Source organism: Emiliania huxleyi, assembly GCF_000372725.1.
Source record: "Emiliania huxleyi CCMP1516 chromosome Unknown EMIHUscaffold_129, whole genome shotgun sequence".
NCBI lineage: Eukaryota > Haptophyta > Isochrysidales > Noelaerhabdaceae > Emiliania > Emiliania huxleyi.
The window spans coordinates 332,933-355,114 of record NW_005201298.1 but is presented as its reverse complement, the minus strand read 5'-3'; the positions used below and the strand labels follow the sequence as shown (position 1 = coordinate 355,114).

General features: G+C 65.0%; 4 protein-coding genes across 4 annotated transcripts; 2 read left to right on the top strand and 2 right to left on the bottom strand.

Moving 5' to 3' along the window:
• Nucleotides 1–5,403: 5,403 nt before the first annotated feature.
• On the bottom strand, nucleotides 5,404–6,445 carry EMIHUDRAFT_362321 (hypothetical protein; the record flags this gene model as incomplete). Its single annotated transcript, XM_005789432.1, has 2 exons — nucleotides 5,404–6,246; nucleotides 6,284–6,445. Coding segments are annotated over 2 exons (1,005 nt in total), but the record flags the coding sequence as incomplete, so codon positions are not given.
• A 660-nt stretch (nucleotides 6,446–7,105) lies between these two features.
• Nucleotides 7,106–10,509, top strand: EMIHUDRAFT_467127 (putative exonuclease; the record flags this gene model as incomplete). The annotated part of the gene is made up of 6 exons (XM_005789431.1): nucleotides 7,106–7,712; nucleotides 7,761–7,960; nucleotides 8,131–8,513; nucleotides 8,948–9,531; nucleotides 9,569–9,783; nucleotides 10,447–10,509. The coding sequence occupies 6 exons, from the start codon at nucleotides 7,106–7,108 to the stop codon at nucleotides 10,507–10,509; spliced, it is 2,052 nt and encodes a 683-aa protein (XP_005789488.1).
• A 2,646-nt stretch (nucleotides 10,510–13,155) lies between these two features.
• EMIHUDRAFT_440491 (hypothetical protein) lies at nucleotides 13,156–14,478 on the top strand. The gene is made up of 4 exons (XM_005789430.1): nucleotides 13,156–13,624; nucleotides 13,825–13,875; nucleotides 14,041–14,071; nucleotides 14,146–14,478. Exons 1-4 carry the CDS (start codon nucleotides 13,202–13,204, stop codon nucleotides 14,274–14,276), a joined length of 636 nt encoding a protein of 211 aa, XP_005789487.1. The 5' UTR covers nucleotides 13,156–13,201; the 3' UTR covers nucleotides 14,277–14,478.
• A 3,695-nt stretch (nucleotides 14,479–18,173) lies between these two features.
• On the bottom strand, nucleotides 18,174–20,708 carry EMIHUDRAFT_110061 (hypothetical protein; the record flags this gene model as incomplete). The annotated part of the gene is made up of 1 exon (XM_005789429.1): nucleotides 18,174–20,708. The coding sequence occupies one exon, from the start codon at nucleotides 20,706–20,708 to the stop codon at nucleotides 18,174–18,176; it is 2,535 nt and encodes an 844-aa protein (XP_005789486.1).
• Nucleotides 20,709–22,182: the final 1,474 nt, after the last annotated feature.

The window sequence follows — 22,182 nt, the reverse complement described above, 5'->3', positions numbered from 1 at the left end:
ACTCTCGTTGAATCGTTCAGCTTGGCGTGAATGCCTGGCGCAGTTGTGCGTGTGTCTCGCCAACCGCGCGCGGGGGCCGCTCCCATCGCGGTGTGGAGCGTGGAGCTCCGCGGTACACGTTCAGCATACGCTTAGAGTAAGGTAAGGTAAGGTAAGGTAAACTTCTCCACACACACGAGGTGGTGGGGCAAGGGGGGGCAACCCTCGCGTCTCCACGTCTGACGACAGGAGCCCCACGGCATTCAAAGTGCAGCTAGGCTACGAGAACTACGACCTGAGGAGTGAGGTAGGGTACGGTAACGCGTAGAATGGTCTCTCTCTCTCCGCCCTTCAGGGCACACGCTCGCTCGTGTTCCTGTGTTTTCATCAACGATCACGAGCGCGAAACCTCTCTAAAGCCGTATAATGACAAAAAAGTAAGGTAAGGTAGGTAAGGTAATTTTTTCCACACACACAAAGTGGTGGGGCAAGGGGGGGCGACCCTCGCATCTCCACACCCGGACACGGGCAGGAGCCCCACGCGGCATTCAAAGTGCAAAAAGTGTTGTCCTCCTCGCGTGGAAAACACAAAAAAAGGGCTCCAGGCCCCAAATTACGTGTGAGTGTTAGAGTTGTTTGGTATTGCTAAAAATCTCTCTCGCGTGGACCTCGACCTCGTCAAAAGCACATCGACGACCTGAAGGTAGTGTGGAGCGGGGTACGGCGTGTGCGCGTTACGGTCTCGCTGGACGCGCTGCGGCTCGCGGGCCGTATCTGCGGCGGCTCCTACTGTATAGGGGGGGTTTAGGCATTAGGTTTTTAGGCATTGTGGGGTTGGCACTCCCATCGACCCTCATGACCTCCTGCGGTCTCTGAGATGGACACCAGTGGGTGTGGGACCACAGCCAGGATAAACTCGAAGGCTGGGTAAGCAGTAGAGGTCGACACTCGACGCGTCCCACATGGTCTGTGTCGCTGTCGGCACGCTGTCGACAGGACGTCGAGCGACACCGGTGGCAGTGCCACCCAGGAGTGGTCGGGCGGTCTCCCGTCATGAGAGAGCCACCATGTGATCCGTATGATGGTTCCTGACAACCGCTTCAGTCACTTTTCGTCACAGTTCCCGCTCTGAGAGGACCTGCGGGTCAGTTCGACAGCTGGAGCTGTGTCGCCGGCGTGCGGCGGCCTGCCTCCGGAGGTGCCTCTGAGGTGGACATTTTTTGGTCACCGGGAGAGAACGCATTCGAATTTTTACTCCGGAACTTCAACTGAGCACGCGCACCGGCAAGGGCTACAGTGCCAGTGAGGCGGAGGCGCGAGTCGGAAGGCCGCGACCGTGAGTTGGTATGTTGTTGGCAAACAAGACACAGAGCTCACGTGAGTTGGTCCCCCAATTTTCCTACCGCTGTGAACCCAGCCACGTAGGGCGTCCCCGCTTACGCGCTATCTCCGCGCCGCACGCCCTCTTTTACACGGTGTGCACAAAGGTCATGGTGTTCAAGCGCGACACCCGACAAACGCACAAGGCTTTTTGGCACAACGAAAAGGCACACGCGTCGGGCGGGTGTCAGCACCGACTCTCCTGTCCAAACAAAAACTGGCTGTGCTGGCTTCGGATGTGCCGCATGGCGCGGGGGAGCGCCGCCTCCTGCTCCGCCCGCTCGAGGAAGCGGAAGCCCCGCACCTGCCGGCCCGTCTCCTCGCAGACAAAGCCGTCGCCGTGCATCACATACTCGTGCAGCGTGTAGTCAAAGGTGAGCGGCGCGCCGGCCGGGAGCGCCTCGATCGCCGTTGCGGTCAGCACCGGAGGATCGGGATCGCGAGGCGCGAGCGGAGGGTGCGTGATGCGCACACTCGGACGGAACGAGTGCTGGAGGAAGACCCACGGAGGCTCGCCCTCTTGGCTGGCTGGCGTGAGGAAGCTCTGCTGACCAACCTGCAGACAGCGGTCGCCGGTGTTGCGCCCGACGATCTGGCCGCTGAAGCGGAAGATCGCCGCGCCCGCTGCGACCGGAAGCGCTGCGACCAACCGCTGCCCGGCGCCGTGCCGCTGCAGGCGGACCGCCGCGTAGCTGCCGACCGGCGGGATGTGCATGCACTTTGTCGCCCCCCCGTGTGACTTGCGCGGCCGGTTTTTGTTTGTTCTTCGCTCCGTACGCTTTTTCTTTTTTTGAGAGCGCCTTTGTTGTTAATAGTACAAACCCAATGGTCCTCTGCGAGCGGTCCTTCGTTGCAGTCGCACACACGCACACGCCACGCCGCACCGCGCGCCCGCCCACCGCCCCGCCCAGGCGGGAAAGAGATGAGGAGATGGGACAGCGAAGGAGGAAGCACAAGCACGTATGGGAGGGTTCAGTAATGCGCCACGCTGCCCGGCGTCTCTCACTTTCCGGGACAGCCCCGCCCTTGTGAGGCAGGAAAGTGACGGCTACCCCGTACGCCCTGCAGCCTGCTACCCCGACGCCGACCGCCCATTCTCCCCTCCTCGTTCCCCCCTCGAATGATCCGGACCCCGACAAGCCGCCCGACGTTGGGCCTCTGCCCCGCACGCTCCCGCTCCTCTGCCCCTCACACACACCCAGGCCCGACATGCACATACAAGACAAACCCGGCGTCCTGCTCTCAAAAGAAAAGAAAAAAATGGGAAGGAGGAGACCAGCGGGGGAAACTCCCCGCCTATGCAACACCCCAGAGAGGGGCTGCCATCGCCGAAGCTGTGCCTAAGCATAACTCCCAAACCCGCAGCGGCCCGGGGGGCCTTGGGGGCAGCCTGCCGGACCGCTGTTGCACGGGGCCAAGCACCGGAAGATGAGTGGAATTGATGGATCGGGCCGTTGTCCGTGCCTCCCCTCTATACGTCAGAGTGGGACCTACGCCGCGCCGGGTAAGGGGCGCGCCCGGTCCTCGACGGAGCCGCGCGCCCCAAACGACCCAGGCGGCGAGTAGTCGTCCTCGAACCTTCGACTCGTAGTCGCCCGTGGTCAGCGCCCCTCCTCCCTCGCCCGTCCCTACTCGTACTGCTCTCGAGGCGCCCGCGGCATCTCGCCGCCCATCTTCGGCCACGCGTTGTAGTCGAAGATGGCGGCGTTGCGCCTCGCGACGATGGTCGAGTGCACTTGCAGGAAGCGCTTGCGCTCGCTACTGACCCGCCATCGTTCGCTGTCGGAGGACGCCTTAGCGGCCTTGATGTCGAAGTTGGTGTTGAACCACGTCGCCGCCTCGTGCCCGATGCCGCCACGCGTGCTCGCCGCCCACGTCATAAAGTCGCAGTTTTTGGCGTCGCACGCCGCTGCCTTGGCCTTCCGCTTCGTCGCCTCGGCGTAGTCGGTGGCTAGGCGCTTGCCGCTCGCCAGCGGGCGCAGCCTGTCATGGTGCACCGCGGTGACGCACGTGCCGTCGTACACCACGGCGCGTGCTGACTCTGCATAGTTGCCGAAGACGCCGTCGCCCCGCTGGTACGGGTTGGTGTCCGGATCGTGCGCCCGCGTCGGGTCCCTGCAGCCGAGCCTCACCTCCATGACCTAGAAGTGAGCCTGTGTGTGTGCCAGTCCGCGCCAGTCCGCGCCCTTGTCGTGCCAGTGTGCTGTGAGAGAGGCTTGTATCTTAAGAATTCTTTTAAAAGTCCGCCTGACGGCAGCGCCCCCTTCGCGTTTTTAGCGGCAGCGGTGCCCGGTCGACTCCCTTTGCGGCAGCGGTGCCAGCCCGGCAGCGGTACTGCGCCGCGGCACGCTGCAGCCTCTCGGGGAGCAAACGTACTGGATCAAGTGGTTTGGCTGGAGATCGCCGGAGGGTGACACGGAGGAGTGCGAGTCGAGCATTCATCCGGTCCCTTTGCGCGCGTGAGAGATAGCACATCTCAACGCTTGAAACCCAAACCCACACACACAACACCGATCTTTTAAACAAAACACACCAGGCAAGGGAGGGATGGGAGATCGGATTTATAAAGCGCGGCTGGTTAAGATGCAAAGGTGGGAACGTGTTCTGTCCTCGACCCAGCTCTGGCTTGGGATGTCCGTTTCAACGCGGTATGGGGAAAAAAAGAAAGAAAACAGACAACCCAAGGGAGGGATGGGAGGACGGTATGAGTGGACTGCTGTGTGTGGAGGTTTGGAGAGCCTTGGCGACGCGACGCGCACGTCGCCAAGGAGTTCGTAAAAAAATTGCTTTAATCCAAAATACTCGGCACAGTGCTATCCCCTCCCCCCCCCCCCCCCCGTCCTCTCCGGACTAGACATGTGCGCTACATTGCCTAGGGGTGGGGTGGTGGGGCCTGTTGGGGCATAATGGCTTGTTGTGATAAATATGAGTTGCGGGTGTGGGTCGCCGGCTCTCGCCAGCCTTCCGCAGGCATCCTAAGTTCAGCAGCCCAGCCTCCTCTGTGCCAGCCAAGGAGTTCGTAAAATGTCAGAGTTTTTTTTTCAGGGCGCCCCCGAGTAGTGTGCGCAGTGTGCAAACTTTACCGGTATGAGACCGGTATTTGGCGATATTTTGATTAACTTTGGAGTGGTATTGCGACGGTGTATCATTCACTTTATGCCACCGTTGCATATCCGGATATGCAACGGTGGCATAAAGTGAATGATACACCGTCGCAGGTATGGTATAGTGGTATGCGAAAGTGGTATGCGGGGTTTTCATTAGTTGTAGCGGCTGTCGGTGTGGTCCCGGGGGCGAAACCATGCAAAAGTGCGGGTATTACCCGGGTATACCCGGGGTTTTCCAGGTATACCCGCAAAATACCCGGTATTTTGCCGATTTTGCCGATTTTGCCACCAAGAAGGCACTCCGACTCGCTTTGATTTCCGTGCGGCAACTGGTATCCCGTACCACTTTTTGATTAGTGCAGGCCTTGGGTTTGATTAGCCAAAAACTCCCATACCGGTAAAGTTTGCACACTGAGTGTGCGGCCCGCGGTGCGCGCATCAGAAATGGCCTTTTTCCCGTGCTCAACACACTATAAGAATATCGACGGAGCTCGCACGCGAGCAAACCCTCTCACTGCCCCAGCCCCCTCTCCTCGAATCGCTCGATCTTCTTGGGCAGCAGCTGGTGCGACAGGTCCTCTCCGTGGCCAAGGCAGCCGCGTTCGCCCAGACCCCAAGCATGAACACCGCCGTCGGCGGCGATGGCGAAGCTATTGTATTCCGCAGCCGACACAGCGACGACGCGCTGCCCAGCGAAGGCCTCGACCTGCTTGGGCAGCAGCTGGTTCTGCTGGTCGCCGTGGCCCAGCTGGCCAGAGGCTCCCCAGCCCCAGCTCCAGACGGCGCCGTCGGCGGTGATGGCGATGCTGTGGCGACCTCCCGCCGACACAGCGACGACGCGCCGGCCAGCAAAGGTCTCGACCTTCTTGGGCAGTGGCTGGCCCTGCATGTCGCCGTGGCCCAACTGGCCAACACCTCCCTCGCCCCAGCTCCAGACGGCGCCGTCGGCGGTGATGGCGAGGCTGTGGATGCCTCCAGCCGCAACAGCGACGACGCGCCGCCCAGCAAAGGCCTCGACCTTTTTGGGCAGCAGCTGGCGCTGCCGGTCGCCGTGGCCCAGCCTGCCATTGCCCCCTGCGCCCCAGCTCCAAGCGGCGCCATCGGCCGTGGTGGCGAGGCTATGGCGGGCTCCAGCCGACACAGTGACGACGCGCCGGCCAGTAAAGGCCTCGACCTTCATCGGCAGCAGCTGGGCGTGCCGGTCGCGCTGGCCCAGCTTGCCATAGCCTCCCCAGCCCCAGCTCCAGACGGCGCCGTCGGCGGTGATGGCGAGGCTGTGCATCCACCCAGCCGACACAGCGACGACGCGCCGGCCAGCAAAGGTCTCGATCTTCTTGGGCAGCAGCTGGTCCTGCTCGTCGCCGTGGCCCAACTGGCCAAAGAGTCCACCGCCCCAGCTCCACACAGATCCGTCGGCGGTGAGGGCGAGGCTGTGGTATGCTCGAGTCGCCACGCTCACGGCGCGCTCGTCACCCAGCATTGACGGGAGGCGGGTCGGCGTGTTGAGCTGCGTCACGCCCTCGCCGTGGCCGAGAAGGCCTGGAAATTCCTCGTCGTCGTCATCCTCCTCCTCCTCGCCCTCCCTTGCCGCTGACCCGCACGACGAGAGCCGCCCCTCGCCGTCGATGAAGACGCTGTGCCGTTCACCTGCTGACACCCTCGCCGGCGCGTTGGACTCGCGCAGCAGCGCCGAACAGTACAGCCACCGCACGGCGCAGCCCTCGCCCTCTGGCTGCGCCGGCAGCTCGAAGCCGCGCTCTTGCGCCCACAAGCGGATGCCCTGCTCCGCAAGCGAGGCGTGGAAGAGGTAGCGAGACGGCCGCGACGCGAGCGATGTCGGCGGGGTCGCAGCGGGAGAGGGCGCGCTCGAGGAGCTCCCTGGGAAGGTCGAGCAGGCGGGCGGGCGGCGGCGTGTCTGTCGAGGGAGCGGCGGTGGCGGCGGAGGCGAGGCGGCGCGAGCGGCGCCGCGGGGCAGACATCGAGAAAAAGAATTACAGCAAAAGTCTATCGTTCTTGGTCCGTTTTCTTCTTTTCTTTTTTGTGGCATGGGGCCGTCGAACACATCCCACGCTAGCATACCGCAAATTCTTTTCCTTGTCAGGTTTTTGCTCATGGTGCATTTACTCACACCACCGCAGTACAATTGATTGAGTCCGCGTTTTTTTATGCGTATTAGGGACCGCAGAACATCAGAGAAAAAATATATGTTTTGTAAAAGAAAGAAAGAAAGAAAACAGACACGCCAAACGAGGGATGGGACGAGGACAGGGTCCCCACCTGCACGAGCAGGATTTTGGAAGGACGATCAGGGGGACAGGTGGGCTCTCCTGCTCCTGACAAGGGACACGACAGGCTCGCAGCGCGGTGCGCGGTGGACTCCCACATCCACTGGCGGTCTCATCTCAGTCTAGCGACCTGCCTCCAGCGTGTCGCTGGCAGTCTCTCGCTACCACACAGGCACACTGACACAGGGGTACATCAGCGCCCCGCCTTCTGCGTAATTTTTGGCGGGACCCGGTCGATCAGCGCCCCCTTCCTCCGCGTTTGTGGTGGCGGCGTGCCGTTCTTCCTCCCTGCCTTGCGTTTTTGTGGTTTCTTTCTTTCTTCCTCCGCGTATTAGCGGTGCCCGGTCGACACACATGCAGCGCCTCGCCGCCGCCGGCTTCACCGCGGCTGGCGCCGTCGGCGGAGCCGCCGCCGCCGTGCTCTTCGGCGGCGCGTCGAGGCCGTCCAAAGAGGAGGAGCCGCCTCCGTCGCCTGCAGCGCTTGCACGGCGCTTCTGCCCGTATGGACTGCCCTCGGACGAGCACGTAGTGGTCAAGCAGGGATACGCTTCCAGCATCAACTTTCGGCTGAGGATCCCGAACTGGGTCGCGGAGCACTACTCGAGGGACCAGAGCGATGCGGACGGAGTCGACCGCAAGCACTCCAAGTTCCGTGCCGACGAGAGCGTGCCGGCCGACTTCCGAGCCACCAACGACGACTATCGAGGCTCGCGCCTGTCGCGCGGCCACATGGCTCCCGCCGGCGCGCACAAGCAGTCCCAGGAGGCGCTGGACGAGACCTTCCTGCTCTCGGCCAACATTCTGCCGCAGGAGCTCTCCAACAACGGCTCCGACTGGCTGCGGCTCGAGCGCTGGTCGCGCGGCCTGCTCAAGGAGTACAGCGACGTCTACGTCGTCTCGGGCGCCCTCGCGCCCGCGCACCAGCCCGCCGCCCGCCCGCCGCCCTCACCTTGGCACTGCAGTCGCGTGCCGGCCGCCCGTTGATTGAGACGTCTCTGCGCGTGCACAGGGCCACTCTTCCTTCCGGACGACAGCTCCGCCGCGAGCGACGCGCCGCCTCCGGCAGCAGCCTCAGCCGCAGCCGCCGCCTCTGCCTCTCCGGCCGTCGACGCGAGTGCGGCCAGGCGGCGGCCCGGCCCACGGCGGCGGCGCGTCGCCTACGACGTGATCGGTCCGCACGAGGTGGCTGTCCCGACGCACCTCTTCAAGGTGGTGTTGGCCGAGCAGACGGGCACGGGCGAGAGGCGACTCGCCGCCTTCCTGCTGCCAAACGCCCCGGCGCGCGTCGCCACCCGCCCCTCCTCCCTCCTCTGGACGCGTCCTGGACCCGTCCTGGACCTGTCCTGGACCTGCCCCCGCGCTCTCCCGCTCTCCCGCAGGTGCGCGGCCACCCCGACATCGACGAGTTCGCCGTGCCGCTCGCCGACGTGGAGCGCGCCTCCGGGCTCACCCTCTTCGAGGAACTCGGCGCGGCGCGCCACTCGGCGACGGAGATCCGGCCGCTCTGCGGCGCGGGCGCGGCGGCACGGTGCGGCAGAGGCGCCATGGACGGGCGGATCGCGGGCTGGAAGCTGCTGGGCCACCTCAAGCTCGCGGGCGACTGCAGCGCGCTCGAGGAGGCGTGGGGCGCAGTGCCGCCAAAGACGGAGGCCTTCGGCTTGATGCGGCGTACATATGAAGACCGATCCGGGACGATGGCGTGCCCGCTGGCAGAGAAGAGGGAGAGGAGAGGGGACATGACAGCTGTGTGTGGAGAGGACAGGTCAGGAGCGGGATGATGATAAATATGAATATAGGGCGGTGTACCGCCACAGGCCAAGCCCCTGTCGCGCACAAAGCTCTGGGGGGAGGCGGCCCGCGGGGGCCCCCGGAGGCACCGTGCGCCGCGCGCCGCACGGCAGAGAGCGCAGTTGCGCGGGGTCCGCGTCCGGGGCCCTGGGGAAACTCGGACACGCTAGGTCCAGCCCTGGGTGAGGTGGGTTGTGACATTTGGCGAGATTCCGCGGCTTACTGGGCCCCTGAGCTGCTCCCCGTGTGCGATGTGTGGCCCAGAGGCATGGTTCTGAGATAGTGAACGGGTCGCGGACCTGCCAAACACAGGCTACAGCCCCACACACGCGACACGCGCCCGCCATAGCTCTTGGAGAGCATGCGTGAGTGACGCGCTGCAAGCCGCGAGAGTGGCATCAGAGGCAGGAACGACCTACTCTTCTCGTCGACGCACTTTTGCGGCCTGCCGCTCTTCGTGACGTGGGCCTTCCGGCTGGTGAAGCCCTTCATGCGGCGCGAGACGTACGAGGCGATGGTCCTCAAGCCCTCCTTCTCGCACCTATCGGCGCACATCACACCCGAGAACATGCTGCCGCGGTGGGGCGGCACCTTCGAGTTCGACCTCGACACGGACTGGCGCGCCAAGGAGGAGGGCATCGACGTGGCGAGCCTCTGTGCGCGCGGCGAGGGGCGCGCCTTCGATACCAAGGCGGCCGCCGCCGCGCAAGCCGCGGCGTTCGCCGCGGCGCAGGGCGAGGACGGCGCGGCGGGCAGCGGCGGTGGCGACGGTGGCGGTGGCGGCATCACGGCCCCCGAGATGATCGCCGCGGGCAGCGTGGCCCGGAAGGGCGTCGTGAGCAAGCGCGGATCCGGCCGCGGGCTTTTCTCGACGGTGCGCTGGAAGCGCAAGCTCCTCGTGCTCAACCCGCAGGCCCTCTGCTACTTTGACGGCACCGACGAGGCCGATACGACCAACAAGCTGGATGATGCCGCTGGACCCGTCGGCGACGGTCGAGCGCGTGCCGAGCGCGGGCGCCGATTCCAAAGGCCCCTCGCACCAGTTCGTCGTCCACGTGGCGGCCAAGGACTTTTTGTTTGGCGTCGACTCGAGCGCGGACGCGGACGAGTGGGTCAGCGCGGTCCAGACGGCGATCAGCTCTCCGCCCATCAGCACTCCGCCCGAGGAGGCCATCGCGCGCATCAAGCCGAGCAGCAGCAGCCCCGACGGCGACGACGACGACCTCGCCGTGGACGTCGCGGCAGTGAGCATACGCTCGGAGGCCACCAGCGGCAATTCGCAAGCCGTGACGCTGACACCCTCGAAGCAGGCTACGGCTTTACAGGTCCTGGCTTCGGTTTCGCAACAGCTTCGTTTTCACAACACGGCCGCCTCGCGACGCCGCGCCGTCGTGCAGATCGTGTCCGAGCCATCCACAAGGCCGCCGGCACATGTGCCAATGTGCCCGGAGCGCAGGGAGTCGATGGGTGCCGCAGTCCAAGCGATCACTGCACTGCAGTGCTCGCTCGCACTGCGGCGCTGCGCCACGGCGGCGAAGCATGTCTGGACTTCAAGGACAGTGCTTCTCCGCTGCTCGAGGCTTGCGGCAAGGTCCAGGCCGACCACACAGAGCACCCGAGGCAGCTGGCGTGGCCTCACTCATGACCTGTGCTACCCGTCGGCGGGGCCAGCTGCGGTTTCACAACGCGCCTCATTTTTGGCACCCTCCTGCTAGCCGCTCATGAGTAGGGAGACCGTGTGTGGTGTCTTCGCGGCCTAGAGCACCCTCTTGGCAGTCTATATTCCGGATTTTAGCCCTCCTGTCGCATCTGGTGAGCGCCGTACCATAGCGAGGACAAACGCGTTGTGAAACCAAAGCCAGGACCTGTAGTGGCTTCAGTCACACTGCACAGCGACCATCGCATAGGTGCGATGCGCCCCTCCTGTGTGCGATTGGCCGGCGGGTGTTTTCACAACTTCGGCGCTGTGAACGGCGCTCCTTTCTAAGGGGCTCCGTCGCCAATGCTACCGTGTGATTTGCCAACAATATACCTACCACCACACACGGTGACATAGCTGTTGAGCTACGCCGAACGGAATATCTCGCGAGCAGTGATAGGACCGCGTCCGAGGCTCCTGCGCGTGTTCTCGCGATTGCTCGCAGTGCACTCACGGCTGGCGTGCCGCGGACATGCTCCAGGTGCCGGCAACATGCATGGCAGCATGCGCCATGCATGCAAGGTGTGCGCCACACGCAACATTGCCCAGCATGACGCCTGCACATTGCACACTCCATCGTCGCCGGCGGCTGTCAAGTGTCTTCCAATGGCTTGTCGACGTCCGATTGGTTCAGTAGTCGGGTTTAGTAGTGTCCGTCGAGCAGTAATACTATAAATCCGAGGCTCTGGGGACCGAGTCTTGGCGACCGCGTGAACATGATTACTGTGAACGCACAGCGCCATAGGAGGTATTTTCTTCTCAATAACAAGGCTGTGAACTGCAACGAAAACTTGGGGACGGTCAAGCGAGCCTTGTTCCGTACGAGACGAGAGAGTACGTACGAGACAGACGACCAATCAGAAAATAACCATGCGAAACACCGCGGCCATGGTGCGGGAGAAGGCAGCTCGCGCATTCCGTGACTACTCGGTGGCCGCTAAGCGGCGGGGCTCGTGCGCCACCATCTCGCCCTTTGCGAACCGCCGTCGCGCCGTGTGAGTGCCAGGCCCAGGGGCCCATTACCTCGCGTCGGCCTCGGCACCCGTGGCGGAGCTCGCACGCTGCTCGCACGCTGCATTGTGACCTGATCAGAAAAGATCCTCGCTACCCAACGCGGCCAAAGGATATCCACCTCGAGAGAGAGAGAGAGAGAGAATTCTTGATACGAAACCACGACGACACACACCAGTCGACTCGCATCGGTTGCCTCCATGAACGGCGGAGCTATTCTCGCGCCCACACCACACCTGGCTCCAACGTGGACACGCCCATAGCTGGGGACACTACTAGGTCACGCATGGCATCACAGAAGTTTTATCTCTGGGCCCCGAAAGGCATCTCTAGCAGTGTCGTTACACATGCCCCCTCCCCTCCTGGGCGCATGCGCCTCACGTCTCGCCAGAGCATAAGCCCTTGGCGTGTGGCGAGACGAGTTTTTCGCCATCGCAGCGAGCAGCAAGCCGCCCGCCGCAAACAGCCGGAGGCATCGCCACGGCACTGGCTGCGCCGCGGTCCCGCACCCGTCGACGCAGCTCCCCCCGCGGAAGACCGCGCGTAGCAACGTCTTGACGATCGAGATGAGCGTGCCTGAAGCTCGCCCACCTACTGCCCCTGAGAGTTGGTTATGAGTGGGCTCGGCTCCCCCCCTTGGGATCGAAGCTTCCACGACCTCACACCCAACACCACAGGCGGGATCAGAAGGGGACTCCACACCGGACACCGCCCGGGCACAGCCCCCCTACCCGTCGGATCGCACAGAGGGCCCCCTCGGAGCAGCCCACACACAATCACGCATCGGCAGATTGAGTGCCTGAGTCAGGCAGACAGCACAGACAAGAGGAGAGAGAGGAGAGAGAGAGAGAGAGAGAGGAGAGAGGAGAGGGTGAGGGTGTGAACACACGTGAGGAGTGGGGGAGGGTGTCTGTGGTGGGTTGTAGTCATACTACGTGGTTACAACCACGCGCCCCTCAGGAGCTTAAGGTAGAGCTGAGCGTCCAAGACGCCTCGGTGCCTCCCACCGGGTGAGACCATCCGGATCTGCCTGCCGCGTCCTCCGTACGCAGCAGTCCCCGCGATGGCCCACGGTCCTCCGTCGCCTGGTTGAACCCCCTGCCTCCCGGTTGACCCCCCGGTCCCCGCACACGACCATGAAATAAACTCAAAGTCCACCACAGCCACCAGCCTCCACCTCCACCCGCGAGCCGCCACCGCTGCCGCCCGCGACGCCGCCCGCCGCGTCAGATAGCCGCGACGCGCGCATCGAGTCGCGTCGGAGAGCCGCGCCGCACCAGCAGCAGCATCTGCACCACCAGCAGCAGCAGCAGCACCACCACCACCACCCGAGAGAGAAGCGCACCTGCCCGACGCCGCCCGCCGCGTCAGACGCTCGCGACGCGCGCGTCGAGCCCAGTCGCACAGCCGCGCCGCGCCAGCAGCAGCATCGGCACCAGCAGCAGCAGCACCACCACCACCAACAGCAACAGAGACAGGCAGTGCAGGCGCAGAGGCGCTCGCAGAGCGGCGCTCAGCGCCGCGCACGCCACGCTGCGGACCGTCGGACGAGCGCACCGTACGTCGGCGGCGAGCCGCGTCGCCAGCCGTCTCGCGAGAGAGCGGCGCCGCCGCGTGCGCGCAGCAGCCGCCGCGGCAGAGGCGAGCCGCGGCGACGTCCGCACTAACGGATAACTTTCTCTCTCTCTCTCTCTCTCTCTCTCTCTCTATCCACCTCGAGGTACGAGGTAGGTAGGTAGGTAGAAAGGTGAAGAACAGCCAGGCTCGGACTGGACACCAACGCGGTATGGGTGGACGCTAGACAGATGATGACGACACGCACGAGCGACACACAGACACAAACAGGCTCAAAAGACACCTCGAGAGATCAGAACAGAAAAATCTTCTGCTGCTTGCTGTGCCGCACACCGAGCGCCCGCTGCTGTGGCCGGTACCACCGGAAGCTGCTGCTCATGCTTGCGGCGGACAAGCTGCTGCTGCAGAGCGAGGTCAAGCAGCGCGCCATCAACCTGCGGGAGCGGGAGCTCAAGCTGTTCAACTCGAACTTTTCGGCCGTCGGCTCGCAGTCGGCGATCATGGCGGGCTTCACGCTCACCTCCTTTGTGGAGATTGACCTGCCGCCGGAGCGCGCCTTTGCCAAGGGCGTGCTCCACTTCTTCATCACCGCCTCCGTCTGCGTCAACTTCATCTGTGTCGCAATGGTGATGTTTGTGACGGTCTGGGGATCGGGCAAGGCGCTGCGCGGGCTCGACGGCTCGATGGACTACGCAGTCGACTCGATGAACGACGAGCGAACCTTCATCTTCACCTGCTTCGCGCTCGGTGTGCTCTCCACCCTCGGCTGCATGTTTGCCGCCGCTTGGGTGCTGATGGAGGCGCGCGCCACGGCCGGGGAAGGCTAGGACATGGCTAGGGCAAGTCTCCCGGCGCGGGGGGGGGGGGGGGGGGGGGCTTCCGCCGGAGCGAGAGCGCGAGAGCGCGCGCGCGGCGAGGGCGAACACTCGCGAGATCCCCACACACCGGATGGGCGGCAGCAGGCGGGGGTGTCATGTTCGCGCCCTCGGCCCCTCTCCAGGAGAGCATTGCAATGTGCGCCTCGGTCTTTCTGCTCACGACGATGTACATGGTCGGCACAAGAGCTGCCTCAGACGCCTCCCAGACGCCTCCCAGACACCTCGCGCACACGTCTCCCGCCCCCTGCCCCCTCCACACGGCTGGAGGCCCGCAGAGACAGACTTAGAGAGCCTTCTCCGAGCCTCCTCAGAGCCTCCTCGGAGCCTCCCCCCCCTAGGTTGGCTCGGAGGCCCGCCGCATCCGCAACCGGTGCCGGTCCCGCCGTGCCGCCCGGCGGGGGTGGGCGGACCCACCCCCCACCCGCCTCGGCGCGCTTGCTTCAGGTTTTATGTCCCGCCCGGCGAGGAGGTTTCATTCAACGAGTTCAAGCGGATCGACCCCGCCGACGAGATAGCGCGAAAGACGCTCCGGACAGGCTCGGCGAGCCCGTTCAAGGGGCTGCGTGACGAGTGACTGGCCGCCGAGCGGCCTCTACGTGGGAGCAGCACTCTGTCTCGACTACGGTATTCATGATTCGTGTGACTGTGAGTGGCGACTGAAGGACTGATCTGTGCGGGACTGCGCTGTGCGCACGTGTGATCAACGAGAGCTTCTTTTTGCGGGGGTTTTGCCCAGCGCTCTCTCCAGCTTGTTTGTTATGTGTGCGCGAATAACACGAACAAGAGCAAGAAACCACTAGCTCAAGGTAAAAGTCGCACTCACAAGTGGCTCTCTCGTCTCTGCACGGCGGGGGGCCACGCCTCTGGGCCGGCGCGGGGGGCCCAGAGGGTGTCCATGCGGGGGGGAGATGGGGTCCCATGGCCCGCCGCAGGCGCCGATTTTTTGGAGTTTTTTTTCTTTTTTCGCGATTTTTTACTTGTTTTCATGGGAATCAGTCAGTCAGTCAGTCTTACACACCTCCAAGCATGGAGGACGGGCCCACACGCACACACACGCTGCACACGATTGGCTCGGGAGCCGACACGAGGCACGCTGTCACCGGCCGTAGCACTGGGTCCGGACTGCTGGACACACAGCACACAGCTCACAGAACAGCTCACGAGGTGGCGCTGTATAGTGGGGTTCTCAGGGACCGACACAGGAGAAGAAGGTGGGGCACAGGGACAGGACACAGGACTCACGAACTGATATCCCAACCCGCGCCGGGGGCGGTGGCGCGCGCGAGCGCCGGGGTGTTTGGACCCGCAGTCTGGCAGGCGCCAGGCCACAGATCCGCCGGCAGAGCCTTCAAGCCGCATCCGCGATCCGCGCCGGCTCTCAGAAGAGATCCGGCGCGGTGCTGACCGCGTCCTCGCAGCGGACCACCGAGTTCACGATGATGTCCGAGGAGAAGCGGTGCAGCTGCGTGGCTTTTGGGCGCACCTCTGGTGGTGCTGCGCGCTCTGCGCGGCGCCACCGGCGGCGCGTCGGAGTGGCGGGCTGGCGGCCGCCACTCGCGTGGTGCCAAGAGGTTCTCCGGAACCCTTACGCGCACCACGGCGGCCGCCTTCAACTCCCCGAGCGGGGCCCTAGGACCAAGGGCGCGCTCGGCAAATTCCTGCGCTTTGCGCAGGGTCACAACCCCTGGGCCAGTTGTTGGTGGAACCACCTCAAGGCCAGCGCGCATGCGCGGGCGATGGACTGACTCCAGCAGCTCAAGGGCTCGCGCTCTCCTCACCGCCGCGCGCGCGTTGCAGCAGGAGTGCCGCAAACCGCAATGCGGCATTGTGCGACTACCGCATCGTGCCGCAGCTGCACCGCTTCTCCTCGGACATCATCGTGAACTCGGTGGTCCGCTGCGAGGACGCGGTCAGCATCGCGCCGGATCTCTTCTGAGAGCCGGCGCGGATCGCGGATGCGGCTTGAAGGCTCTGCCGGCGGATCTGTGGCCTGGCGCCTGCCAGACTGCGGGTCCAAAACACCCCGGCGCTCGCGCGCGCCACCGCCCCCGGCGCGGGTTGGGATATCAGTTCGTGAGTCCTGTGTCCTGTCCCTGTGCCCCACCTTCTTCTCCTGTGTCGGTCCCTGAGAACCCCACACTGGTTGGGTAGTAGTCTAAGTTCTGAGCCTCGAGGCTGGACGGGTCTAAGTGTGGCTAGCCACGCTGGAGTGCTTGCGCGGTCTAAGATCAGCGGGAGCCTCTTACATCGGCTAAGTCGGCCGTGGCACGGCCTGGGGCCAGGAGGCTCCCACCGTGATCAACGATACGGCGCAGCCCCCAAATTTTCTTCGCCTGCGGAGGGCGATGGATCCTCTTCATGCTTAGCAATCGCCGCCTCAGCATCCTCCTCTTCCGATTTTCGTTGCTGCTCCTTCATTCTTGAGCGACGTCTAGCCAAACAGTTCTCACATGACACGAAGCTCCTCAAGCTTAATCAAACGCGTGACGGTGAAGCCTGTGTGTGCTGGTCCTCTTTGAACGATCCGCGCGTGAGGTAGCATAGGGCCTTGTTGGCAGCAGCCAGCTTGTTGCGCTGCTTCGTTGCGATGAGCTGATTGGGATCGCAGAAGTGCATGCCAAGCACCGCCACGATCTTGAAGCAGAACACATCGCAACCGCATCGTCCGCACTGCCATCGGCATGCCGCGCCCGCCGCTTCGCCGCAGCCGCCTTAAGGCACGCATAGCGGCAGCACATGGTGGGGGGGTACTTGAGCAGGCGTTGCGCGCCGCAAGTAGCGCACTGGCCCTGGGAGAAGGCGATATGGCGTCGTGCGCGGCATACGCGGCATACGTTGGTGGGACGCGTCCAGGTATTTCGGGTAAACCTGGAGGCTTTTCAGGTATACCCGGGTTTTGCCCGGAGTTGGCCTTATGTCGTCTAAGTTCATGGCCCCCGACCATACAGCGTCTAAGTCCGAGCCCGGCTCCGTGTGGGGGCTAAGTTGAGCGCTCGCTCGCTGCAGAGGCTAAGTGTAGAGCGACCCTCTAGCCCTACTACCCAACCATTAACCCCACTATACAGCGCCACCTCGTGAGCTGTTCTGTGAGCTGTGTGCTGTGTGTCCAGCAGTCCGGACCCAGTGCTACGGCCGGTGACAGCGTGCCTCGTGTCGGCTCCCGAGCCAATCGTGTGCAGGCCAGCGTGTGTGTGCGTGTGGGCCCGTCCTCCATGCTTGGAGGTGTGTAAGACTGACTGACTGACTTTCATGGGAATTCGGCGTACTTGCGGCCATGCTATCACGGCACGCCTTGCGACAGCCTGTCGGCGCAGCTGACCGTGCCATGATGCACAATTGATCACCTGCATAGCTCGCGGCCTTAGTATTAAGCATTCAGTGACGACCTGATCGTACGGCCAGTAGGAAGGTGTCCTTCCAGCTGCGTGCACGCTTCTGGCGCAATGCGCGTCACCTCGGATGGGCTGCTGGCACTCTCGAGGCTATGCCTACACAGCCTCGCGCGCATGGGCAGTCAAGAGGGACCACGCACCTTCTCAGGACAGCGCCGGTGCCTCTCTCTTGGACCGGCAAACTTGGTGGTCTCGTGTCACCAATGTGGGACCAGTGCGGCATCGCGCCATCGACAGCTCTGAACTGCGCCTCACCACTGACCGGGAAGGCCGCCAAGTGGGCCAGCACAGGTCGCACATTGTGGCAGCAGTCAGCAGTGCATGGCTGATAGCTAGAGCAGCAGCGTCAGGGTCGCAGGGTCGGATCGTGTCAAGCCTCTCGCCCGGCCGGCCGCGTGCAGACGTCGGCCTGTCTGCTGCCTGGAGTGATCTGTCGGCGGTCAGTACGACCGATCAGGTCGGAGTTTTCTGATGGTTGGAGGGTCTATCTGTATGTACTCCTCGAGATCTCTCCAAATCTGCCCTCTGATTAACCTAGCTTAATCGGGAAGTCGGTGCTCATAGAGACTCATAGAGCCGGAGCCCCGTTTCCGTACTGCTGCGCGGCGCACGGTGTGGGCCGGGGGCCCCCGCGCCGGCCCAGAGGGCCACGCGAGGGTTGCCCCCCCTTGCCCCACCACCTCGTGTGTGTGGAGAAGTTTACCTTACCTTACCTTACCTGCCACGCCCCACGGCGCACGGGGCGGCGGGGCGGGCTGCGCTGACGCACTCAAATAATTTCGTCAAAAACACACACTCAGGACAACCAGAGCCTCTGCGGCAGAGAAGAAAAAGGATCGTCCACTGTGCACTGACACGGCAAGCGCGCTCTGCCCCGGATTTTAAGCAGAATACCCGGGACCGCGTCGTATCGCAAGTGTCCGGTCGGCGGGGCGGCGGAGCCACGCAGCCCCGCCGCGCCCCGCCGCCGCCGCCGCCCCCGCGCCGCCCTGCGCTCCGCTCGCATGGCATGTCCCTTCCAGACGTCGCACTCAAGGGGACCCGCGCCGGCCGGGGCGGGCGGGAGGGGGGGGGGGGGGCTAGTCGCAGCACTTGTCGCAGCAGTCGCAGACGTGTATGCAGTGGTGGATGACCGAGAAGCAGTCCTTGCCGTCGTCCTTGCGGCGCGGCTTCGGCACCTCGCGGATCGCGACGCAACAGCACGCGCCGCCGCTCGCCGACTCATACCCTTCGATCTTCAGGCAGCAGCAGCTCCCGGCGCCAACCTGGTAGTTGTCTGCGGCGCCGCAGCGGCAAAACGTCAGGACGACGCCGGCGGTCAAGAAGGCGACGAAGCCGACGAGCACGCACAGGACTCGCGTGATATAGTCTGCCTTTGCGAGCAGCAGCGGCATCACCGCATCGAGCGAGGCGTCCATCTCGCGCCTCATCCCGCGCCACGGCCCGCTCGCGCCCGCGCCGGCGAGGTAGGCGCCGCCGGAAGAGGCACCGAGCCCCAAGTTGTCGATCGCGCGGTCGTTGCTGCCCGCGACAACGCGCTGCACCTGGTCGTACTCGGCCTCGTACGCCAGCGACCGCCCCGCCCCCTCCCCGCCCCTCCCCGCCCCCTCAACACCCCGCCCCGCCCCCTCCACGCCCCTCCCCGCCCCGCCGCCCGCAGCCAGCTGGCGGCGGGCGGACGCCCCGCCCGCCTCCGCACCCCCGGCGCCGATGCGTCCGTGCCCCGCCTCGTCCGCCCACGCCTCCGCCGGGTTGGCGGCGAGAAAGGCGCTCGTCGCCGCGTCTCGCAGCGGGTCGCCGCTCATGTTCGTCGCGCTGATCCAGTCGCAGAGCAGCGGCGCGACCGACGAAGCGAGGCTGCTCCGTGCCGCAGACGCCTCCACTCTGCCGCCGTACTCCTCCCCCCCGCCGCCCGCCCGGGTCGCGTTGGCCGCCGCCGCCTCAAAGGCGCCCGAGCAGCCGCTGACGTTGACACCGGCGCGGCCGCGGTCGACGAGCGGGATGTGGTCGAGGTAGAGGCCGCCCGACGCCTCGAGCTCGATCGCCCCCCACTCCGCCCAGCAAGACGGTGTGGTGCAAGGACCGCCGCCCTCCCCGCCCTCCGCAGGAAGCTCCGCGCCGCGCGGCTGCGCCCACCGAGACAGCAAACCGCTCTCCGACGACCCGCCGCCTCTGCTCAGCCACAGAGGCCGCCGCCTGCCTGCCACAGCGCCGCTGCCGGCCGCGCCGCTGGCCGCCGCAGCACCGCCGCCGCCGGCCGCGCTGCCGGCCGCCGCAGCACCGCCGCCGGCCGGCCGCGCCGCCAGCGCTCGGCGCCGTCCGAAGGCGAACTCGCCGAGCTCGTCGTGGCCGGTGGAGGGGAGGACGGCGTACTCGGCGGCGAGGAGGGCGCTGATGCCGTAGAAGCGGAACACGAGTCCGTCCGGGACGAGCTGTGCGCGCGAGGCGGAGGCGGCCCAGCACGCGCCCAGCTCGATCAAGGGGCCCGACGAGTTTGCGAGGGGGCTCTCCTGGTAGGAGAGGGACTGCACTGCCGCGCGGCGCAGCGAGAGCCGCTCGCCCGAGTGCGCCCAGAGCAGCTCGTCGTGCCACGAGCGCTCATCGAGCGGGAGGGTGGTGTCGGCGGCGGCGGGCGGGAAGGGCGGCGTCGGCATCCGCTCGAGAGCCTCCTCCGCCGCGCTCTCGAGGAGCGGAAGCATCCACGGCGGCGGCGGGTGGCAGCCGCGCGGCAGCGGCTTGCAGCCGGCGGGCGAGCCGAGCTGCTCGCAGCTCGGCGCGGTGAAGCGAGTCGTCACGGCGGCGACGGCGGCGTCGAGAAGCATCCACGCAGCGGCGCACGCCATGATGACGAGCACCGCCAGCGCGGCCGACTTCCACAGCATCGGCCCCTCGCTCACCTTGCCCTGGTCGTCCTTTCCGTCGGAGGAGAGGCCTCGCGACTCCTTGCTGCTGTCCTTGATGCACATGCACCCCTTTGCGCGCTCGACCAGCGACTTGTCCGCGCCGCCGCTCGACCCAAAGGCGCGACTCGCAGGACCGTCCGTCGCCAGCCCGCCCACGCCGCCCCGCGACATGATCCCGACCGCGGGGCCCGCCCCGGCCACCCCATACCCGGGCCCCGCCGCCCCCGCCGCCCCCCCCTTCAGGTCGAGTGCAGCGCCCTCAATGATCCGGTTCCCGGCGAGCGCCTCCTCCTCCTGATACTTCTGCCGCTCCACCTGCTCCTTCCGGTCCTTGACGAACCTCCGGTTCGGCGGCGCCACACCCGGAGGGGGCAGCACGTGCGTCGGAGGCCGGTGCCGCGGCGGGGCTGGGGGTCCCCTCGGAATGAACGGTTGGCCGGCAAAGGCGACAAAGAGCAGGTCGTCCTTTTCTAGGACGTCAAAGTCGGTGACCATCGAGCCGTCCTTCAGATAGAATCGCGCGCGCTCGAGTTGTGCGTCATCGATACTCGCCTGGCTTCCTGAAATCAAGGCTAGCTTGCTGCCGATTGCTCGCACGACCTCTTTGTATGGCGCTCCGTAGACCATCCGCATCGCGATGCGAGGGTCATACTCGCCATTGGGGACGAGGACGACCCGCCGCCCGCCCGCCGGCCCGGGCGCGGCTTGCATGGCGGGCGGTGCGAGAGGACGCGGAGAGGAGGTGCGAGAGAGCGCGGCTCCGCCTTAGTCAGCCCTCGTCCAGGGTGCGCCGCGTTTTGCATCTACTTTGCGCGCATTTTTTTTTCTCAGGGTGACGGGAATGCGCCCAACGGCCGGCGGCGACTCGAATCTTGCCGCACGGCGCACGCCTTTAATTTTTTCTGAGCTCTGTGTGTATCCTGAGTTGCCAACAACATACCTACAATAAAAGGTGATGTGCACGGGTAGCGGGGAGAAAGAAGTTTCAACGAATAGAACGAGCGAAGAAGAAAAAACCCGGCTTCCACAGCTAGATATGCCGCTTTCGCAGGTGTCGCAGGCGGTGGCGCGCTTTCGTCGCGGCGAGACCGTGTACTACGTCGGACTCCGCTCGAGTACGATGATGCTCGAGTACGGCCAGCGAGGCGTTGTGCACTGCGACCCCGAGGGCGAATGTTACGACGTGCTCTTCGATGGTCACTCAAGGATCGTGCGCTTTGGCCATGATGACGATTGGCCCTTGTCCGAGCTGTGCCGCGCGCCTCCTCCGGTCTTACTGGCCGGGCGCTTCACAGTGGGAGAGACACTCTACTACACCGGCGACACCGAGGTTTTTCCATGTGGCGACGAGTTGCAGCACGGTTGCAGAGGAAGAGTGCTCGGACCCGATAATGATTACGTCCTCGCGGACTTCAAGGGCGACGATGAGGGCTATTGCATTCGAATGGGCTTCGAAGGCTGCAGCAACTCGTTGCATGTCCCTCCCGAGGAACTCAGCCACGACGACCCTCTCGCCGGCACTGCGCTGAGGCGAGCGCGCGACAAGATTCGGGCGCGCCGGGAAAAGGAGGCGGAGGTGTTAGCCCCGCTCGCTGCCGCCTTCTCCATGCTGATCGGACCCGATGGGCGCATCGCCAACGAGCGAGTTCAGTCCATGGTTGAGGGCATACGTCCGATGCTGGACAACTTAGACAAAGAGGTGCGCACTGCGCCCCTTGCCCAGCCTTAGCGCCCCTGTGCACCAGCCGGCCGGCCTCGGGGGCCAGGAAAGATGCGTGCCCACAGCTTCGGCTTTTGTTTTCGCTCGCTTAGGCACAGGCGAAAAGGCGCGAGGCGGAGGCGAGGCGGCAGCAGCTGGCCGAGGAGCTGATCGCCGAGGAGGAGGGGCGAGCCGTGCCTCCGCCTTAATTAACTAATTAACTAATTGATTACGTAATAAGTTAGGAGGAGGGGCGAGCCGTGCCTCCGCCACGACCGGCCAAAGGCCGCAACAAGAGAGGCAAGCAGCCGGCGGGAGGCAGTAGCGCGGCGGCGGCGGCGGCGGCGGCGGCGGCGGCGGCCGCGGCTGCTGCCGCGGGGGCCTCGGCCGCGACGGCCTCGGCAGCGGGGGCCTCGGCAGCGGGGGCTTCGGCAGCGGAGCTCTCAGCGGGGGCCAGCTTGCCGGCTGCGGGCTTGGACACCGAGG